Raw genomic sequence first — 8,277 nt, 5'->3', positions numbered from 1 at the left:
CCAAAAAATGTATGCAACTTTTTTTGGACCTTTTTCTCGTGCCCAAAAAGTCACACACCTAGTTTTGGGGATGAAAGCAAATGGTTATCAATGATCTTTATTGGGGCTTCTCCCACATCAGAGGAACATATTTTGTTTTCTTTATTCTTCCCTGTTCTTCTGCGAGAGTGAAAACACCTTACCAGTCACACCTGAAGTATTTATATTGAGCACACATAAAACAGCTTGAAACAATAGATTTGTGAAATTTGCATGACTGACCGAGACCTGAGGGAAGGAGAGGGCGTGAGGAGTCAGGAACTCAGCATGGGGGGAAGAGATGAGATTGGGCCAGCTGTTGTCCTGTGCTCTTTCTCGTAGATCCTCCCTTCAGATTAGTGAATTGTATTGTTTTATTACAGGATAGGAATCTTGAATTCAGTTTTGGTAAAAACCCATCCTTACACCTTTTCATCATTTAAGGTGAATACAGATTATTATATTAAAACTTTGCCAGAAACATATACATGTCTCAGTACTATTATCACATACCTCTCATGTTGCAGACATCTCTGGTCTCTACATTTTCACTTTAAATAGGAGCTCAATACAGCACTGAATTCCATACAAGAGAAATGTAAACAGAGAAATGAAAGAGTTCCTCAATGAAAACTTCTCAACTCCTCAATGAAAGGGGATCACATCAGGTTGAGGACTGATTCTTCTGACAGCTGAACTGCTTTGCCATCATTACACGCTCCTTTATATTGAGTAGAAATGTTAAATGGGTGCATTTATTTAGATAGTATACAATGATTATGTAAATTCTTGGCAAAAGACACATTCTTGAAAGACAAATAATATTCTTTATAATGGTTTTCAATGGGAAAACACAACGTGAAACTTTGCTCATTGGATTCTTATTCTGGGTTCATCTGCTTGTCTATAAATAGTATACATCATCAATGAACTATATATTGAATTTGTTCTTTTATCACTACTGTCTTATTATATTAGTACAAACTGCCCACTGATCCGGATGTGTGTTCATGGTGTGTATTCACTGCTCACTGCTCTGTGTGCACTTGAGTGGGATAAATGCAGAGCACAAATTCTGAGTATGGGACACCATACTTGGCCTTACGTCACTTTCACTTGACTTGTACAAACATGGTAAAATAGCTTGATTTCAAATGAGGGGGAACAACCATTTGGCAGGAGTTTGCAATTTCACCATGGTGGAAAGAAGGTCCATCCCAGCTAACAAATGTTTGGTTAAATTTTTTTTTTTCCAAACATTCAACTTCAGTGATGGAAATGTGAAAATATAAATTTGTCTTAATGTTTGTGGAACATTCTTTTTTAAGATTAGTATGATGTTCCTAAAACATTCTTTCAAGTGAATTTTTATTTTATTTCAGTTAATTAAATAATTAATTGAGTGATGATTGGGCATTAGTGAAGACAGCTGATGATAACAAGCAGAATCGCTGAAGGAAAGAACAAGAACAGAGAAAAGAGAAATAACTGAAAACACAAGATATTTAATCTCTCATGATCTCTGCAGAGGAGGATTAAACAACAAAAACAGCATTACAAGCTTCACTTATTACAAACAAGAGATTTAGGTGTTTATGATTTATTAAAAATAATAGCTTGGTTGGATTATGGTGATTAGTGTTTTGGACACTTTTACGTGCTTGTGCTTGATTTATGAAATTTGTCAAAAGAAGCCATGAAAAAATTAGAACAGGTGATTTTGACTCTTTATTGATGATAATAACATGATCAACATAAAGTGGACTGATTTTCTGATTTCATCTAAAGTCTAACCAAGTGTGATGTGTTAATACATTTACATTGTGCACCATGAATTCAGCAATACTGCGTGAGATCCAATAGTGTTGTGGCCATTTGATATTCTGAGGAATGTTGAAAATATGTTGTGCACTAAACATTTTGAACTGCATTATTGTTCAGACGAACAACCACAATCAGCATATGAAACTCAAATAATAACGCATTGCTTTAACAGTGCTTACATTTTAATGCATTTTATTTACAGGGCTTGCCTTTTTAGGGGCTAGAATTCAATAGTTAAAGCTGTGAATATTTCAATTCAAAACATTTCATACACATTTTCATTATCAAAAATTCAATAATCCATATTCACCTTCCAGACTTCACTTCCACAGTATTAAGTCCGTTTAAAACTACAGCCTATAATATTTTACAGCAGTAGAGTACAAATGCATAATCTCTATCAGCTGTTTAATTCGCTCACCAGCAGGTGGTGATGAAGACCAAAGCAACAGGTAGAGCAAGTCATTCATTTACAAATACTGATTTGCAGAAATGAAACAATTGGTAAGTATATGTTATGATTATAAGGAGCAGTATGTACGTGGAAAAGCTGATTAAGACACAAAAGCTGTATTTACTTTTAATTCAATGTATTCACGGTTACTCTTTTCCCATGTGGCTAGTCTACATGTAAGCAGTTTCTACCGCAAAGGAGATTATAATGGTATTCTCTCCGAAGCCGATGTACAGAACAAACATTACATCTAAGGAAGACATGTATTGCTCTTGTTTTTTTTTTCTTTCCTTAACTTTATATCATGGCTTGTGGTGGCATGTGCCTGAGGAGTTGGATCTCTGCAGAATGCAAGAAGTCTTCTGAAATGCATGAAGAAAGCTAAACATCGTATACACAGTGCCTACGTGACAGGAAAAGATCAAATTATTTGTATTATGTTAAATTTATCTTTCAATAATTCAGGTCTGTACTCTGAAGATACAAGCATACATAGAAATGGCTTGATATAACACAAACATATGATTAAATTACATATTTAGGAAAATTGTTAAAGGATAAATGAATGATTTTAAAAAATGATAAAAAAAAATAAAAGGAGTAAAAATGAATACAAATTTGAAAAAACAACAAATGTACTATTGCTCTCTTGAAACTTTGCAATTAAGAATGGAAAAGCATATTTATACTGTCTGAATTGTTCACTATCCTTTCTATAGTGTACTATGTTCTATTCACTATATGGAAAATATTGTAAACAAGTGCCTTATTTAAGAAACAGCTTTGGAGTCTTATAATGTAGGGGGAATTGTATGTTTATATTTTAGATTATTCTTTGAATCAGTGGTATAAAAGGGGGTTTAAGTCTTATATGTTCCATTAGTTTGTAACAATAAATTTTTTCAAACTCTGAATAGCATCTTGTTTTTTGTTCATTCTCCATTCAGGTGGAATCTCACCGTAACCCTTGAATTTTTTATTATAACGATTTTCCAGGTTTTTCTGGAATGTGCACACAAACCACTTCCAGTACGGCAGTCCATGAGGGTCAGGGATGATGTCCCACTTTGCATAATCTCCTCCTGCACTTCTGTAGTCATTGCAAGGAAACCACTTATCTGAAAACCCAAATTGTTTTCCACTTGTCACTAAAGTTGTGCAAAAATCAGTACAGAGATCATCTGTTTGATAGTAAGTCCATCCTTTAATTCCATTCACTCTGTGGAAAGGAACACTGTGATCTCCAGGATGGTTTTCTATGATGCTGGTGCAGAAGGCTCCACAGAATGGACACTGAACCCAACAGCACTGACAGAAATGAGAAAACAGAAGCTCATCTGGTCTAACCTTTAAGTCCAGTTTTTCATTAAAAGTATTTGTGTTGAAATTACTGACAGACATTATCTCAGGAAGTTCATTTCTCATCACATCTTCTAGGAGTTTGAAATCAACATCATCATGTTTGACTCCACTGAGGTCTTTTTCAGAGAAGATCAGCTCATCTGAGAGCTGCTGTGTGAAACTCTTCAACCACAAACCCGCATCTCCCCTCTTCACTTGAACATGTGCTGCTTTCATGATCTTCTGCTGCAGGAGTTCAATGTTCTCCTTCATCTTGGGTAAAACACTGACACTGAACTTATCAGTGATGTACCGACTGACTTCTTCTGTAATGAAATTCTTGAAGTGATCTCTGGGATTATGGATGTAGTTCATGTATTTGTTAAAATCCTCCTCTTCTGCCAGTGTCTCCAGGATGTGCTTCTCCAGATTTGATCGGTTTCCTTTCAGTGATGCACATTCTGTTCTCATTTAATTTGCCAGCTCTCTAGCAGTTTTCTTGTAGAGACTCTGCTCAATTGGCTCTTTAAGTTTCTGACAGATGATCTCACCAAAAATGGCAGCTGATGTTGCTCCATCACAGTACTTCTGGAAAATACTATAGTACTCTTCTCTCTTTTTCTCAACGTATAGGACAGGATCATTGGCTTCTCTAAACCTCCTGTGTTGCTCATTGATCATCTTGTTTGCTCTCTCACAGATGGAAAGAACCAAATCCATGAAGAATTCATTCTTGAACACATATTTAATTCGTCCTTCCTCATGTTCTACAACTCTTGCCTTGATGTAACCTGTGAGTTGTTGAATTAAGCTTTTGTTGTAGCCCACCTTTGAAATGTTAAATGACTTAATCTCTTCGTCTGTCTGCCGAACAACATCTGTGACAAATGATTTTATTTGGGTTTTATCCTCATTAGACAGAGGATCAAAACCAAGCACCTCTTTAGCTGATCTGACAACATTTTTAACAAATGCACTGGATTTTTTTAACTGTACATATTCAGAATAACTCACAGTGACAATAGTGTTGTACTCACTGCTCTCCCTCCAGTGATCTACAGAAACACTTCCATAGACGTCCCTGAGGATCTCTCTCACATCTCTCATTATGTCAATGTCTTTGATTGGAGGGGTGTCTGTGATGATCTTCATCATCCACTGTTCCCAAAAGGAATCAAACTCTTTCTTCAATGTATCTTTATCATTCGTTTTATATTTGAGCTTTAAGGCAAGTTCTTTGCTCTTTTCATAGAGAGTGTCTTCACGATGTGTCCTCTGAGCATCAATCTTTTTCTTCAAGACTCGCTGCTGAAGAACCTCATTTAGTTTCTTCTTTGTGTCCCTCACAATGTTTACCTGAACATCTTTGATTTTGATTTTAAATGATGTTTTCCACTGAATCAGTATATCTTTATCTTTGTCTTTCTCAAAGAATTCTGACATTGATTTTTCGACTTCTTCACTTGTCTTCTTCAGTTCTGTTTGAAGATAAATTTCCTCAACCTCATACATTACTTCATTTTCAATTTTGTTGTGTAGTTTGTTCTCAGTCTCCATCATGGCACTGCGAAGACTCCAGGACCATTTGCTGTATTCGGTCTCCAGTTTCCTGTAGGCTGAAATCTCCAGAGAATTCCTGAAGCTGAAGACGAATCGTTCACTCAGTAAAACCTCCCAAAGATCTTCAATACGGACTGTTAAGTCTTTCAGCATAATTCCATGTGATTTTGCGGCATGAGAAAGAATAGATTCCTTTAGTTCTTGAATGTTCTCACAGTAGTTTGGGTTTGGTGGTGCCATTGGTGGGCTGCCCTCCCAGAGCTGAGCAAAATACTTCACATCATTTTGAACATCAAATCTAATGACATCACTGAAACATTCAGCATCACAGACTTCATCTTTAGCAGCAAGTTTTGTCATCTCATCCAGTGTCTCCTGCAGTCGTCTCCTCCCCTCCATGTTTTTCTCTCCAGCGGTGACGTCTGAAACATTCTGATGCACAAACACACAGCTGGGAGTCAAATTTACCTTCTTCATCCTCATGAAGGCCTGAACAACGATCTGAAGAATGTCTTGCATCTCAGATGGGTTTTCTCCAAAGATGTTTATCAAGGTCAGATTTCCAATTCCAACAACAAATGTAGCCAATTCATTGTCATGATCTCTTGTAGATCTTCCAGACAGTTCTAGAGCACGAAGACCCTCAGTATCAACAACCAGAATATAGTCAATCTTCATCTGTGTTTTCATCTCGTCTGACTCACTGTTCATCTGTGTTTTCATCTCGTCTGAGACTCTGACCAGCTGCATGAAAGCTCCTCTGGTGCATCTGCCAGCACTGACAGCAAATTGCAGTCCAAACATGGCATTCAGCATGGTGGATTTCCCAGAGCTCTGAATCCCTAAAACTGACAGCACAAAGACTCTCTGGTCTTCCAGTTTCTGGATGAGTTCATCTAGAACAGCAGAGATCCACACCAGAGGAACATGAGCAGCATCTCCATCCATCAGCTCCAGTGGAAATCCAGAAATCATCATCTCTGCTGCAAGACTCGAGAGAGAAGAGAAGTGAATCTGCAGGTCTTTCTTGTTCTTCTTCACAGATGAACATGATTCATAGATCTGACCGATCTCCCTCATGATGTGCTCCACACCAAAGGTTGCAGCTTGAAGCTCCTCAGATATCTTCTCAAGTTCAGTTTGTTTAGCTTTATGTTGTTCAGATTTATTACTGCTGTCTTTTAGTTTCAAAACTGCTGACCATGTTTCATCATATTTGTGAAGAAGAGAAGAAAGGTCACTTGATGTATGTTCATCCAACAGGATTCTGAGCCATTTGAGGAAAAACATCTTTTCATGTTCATTATGTAAGTTCATTTCTTTATTAAAGAGCATCATAAACTCACTCATGTCAGATTCATGCTGTTTTTCACGGATTTCATTCATTTTTATTTTTATTTTACTTATTTCCATTTTTATTTCTTCTCCTTGAGGTCGATGTAGTTCTTTGTTCTTCTGACTCCACTGATGCCACAGTTTTCCCTGATGAGGCATAAATGATTCTTTGATTTCTGTCAGATGTTTCTTCTTCAGTGAATTCATAATCTGCTGTGCTGCTGCTCTTCCTCTCCTGCAGTCATCATCATCTTCCTCATCTACTCTGATGTCTGAGTGTTTGGACACATCTTCAAGTCTGAAAGTGGAAGATGATTCTGAGAGACAATCATTTATAGTTTTTATGAGTTCTTTAGATACATCCGACTGATTTCTGTATTTCAGACCGATTTTGAATTTTCTTTTCTTCATCTTCATTACAGTTGATTGATCCTCAGTAAGAAGACAAATGAGTGGCTTTTTGTTTCCAAACAGGTTATTCATCATTGCTGCACTTCTGTCATTCTTGTCCAGTTGTGGCAAAAGAATAACATTGACTGAGGCCATTTCAGTGAGGATCTGCAGCTGTTTCTCATGGTCTCCTGCATCACCGTGTAGATTACAGAACGCAACACAGTCAGTGAATTTATCTGTGTTTTTCCCAGAGGGGCAGAACCAGGCAATCTCCACCACTCCATCCATCAGGACCCTGGTTCTGCTGCTGCCTGGGCAGTTCCTGTGGAAGAACGTGTTGTGTTTCTCATTGATCAGACTGTTCATCAGCTGAGACTTGGATGAAGACACAGAACCAAACCTGAAGAAAAACACCATTGGAGTTTGTGTATTGTAGATCGGCTGGGTTTGACTGATGATCTCGTTATCATTGTTTCTCATCTTCCAGCTCTTGTTGATTTGTCTGAATGTCCAGAGAGGAAACTCAATCTGTTGTGTGAATGGATCAGGAACAAGCAGAGGCAGAGCATACTGACACTGGGACAGTTTAGTCACCATCAGCTGCTTCAAGAAACCATCAGCACAATGAAACACGGCCATCTGAACATCCATCGGGTGAATTCGCTCAGATTGACTTGTTACTGTGTTTGACAAAGTGTTGTGAAGAACATGTTCAAAAAAATCACCCTCATCTTCAGACGAGTCAGCATCTCTTTGTTGATCCTGTTCATTTGTCTCTTTAACACTGATGTATCTTGCTCTGTAGTCCATCATCAGTATTTTTTGTAGGAAAGTCTGAACCAGCTCCTCTTCAACACAAGACTCATGAGACTGTAATGAATGTTCAGTTATCTGAAGAACATCTGCAGCTCTCAGTTTATTGTGGCGCCTGCCTTCAAGACTAAGTTTGTGAAATAGATGATGTATTTTATCTTGATCGGATTTGACTTCTGCTGTACCAACATCCTTGTTTTCTTTCTGTTTAATAGACAAAACAACATGAATGTTATCTGGGGCCATATGTATAAAGCCACACAAAGTAAAAGTTTAGTCTTAAGTGTGTCAAAATTCTAAGAATGACGTAATTTTACTCTTATTCCTAGACTTTAGAATGAGAGTGATTCATAAAGGTTCCTAAGTGTTAAAAGAGGTTTCAGCTCCTAAATTATTTAAGAGAGCTGGAGAGGTCTCCTAACCTAGTTAGGAGTAATACGATGGCAGCAAAGAGGAGATGACAAACACTTTTCAGCAAAAATATATTGGACTTATACGATAATATGGAGTTGATAAAGATACAAACTTAATTGTAAAGA

General features: G+C 37.4%; 1 protein-coding gene across 1 annotated transcript; it reads right to left on the bottom strand.

Moving 5' to 3' along the window:
- Nucleotides 1-3,175: 3,175 nt before the first annotated feature.
- Nucleotides 3,176-8,012, bottom strand: LOC107574066 (interferon-induced very large GTPase 1-like). Its single transcript, XM_016260538.1, is given in 1 exon segment — nt 3,176-8,012. A coding segment is annotated over 1 exon segment (4,809 nt). The 5' UTR covers nt 7,985-8,012.
- Between the last annotated feature and the right edge of the window lie 265 nt (nt 8,013-8,277).

Source organism: Sinocyclocheilus grahami, unplaced genomic scaffold, assembly GCF_001515645.1.
Source record: "Sinocyclocheilus grahami isolate Dianchi unplaced genomic scaffold, SAMN03320097.WGS_v1.1 scaffold2106.1, whole genome shotgun sequence".
NCBI classification, from domain to species: Eukaryota; Metazoa; Chordata; class Actinopteri; order Cypriniformes; family Cyprinidae; genus Sinocyclocheilus; species Sinocyclocheilus grahami.
The sequence above is the reverse complement of the archived record's forward strand: the minus strand, read 5'-3'. Positions and strand labels throughout refer to the sequence as shown.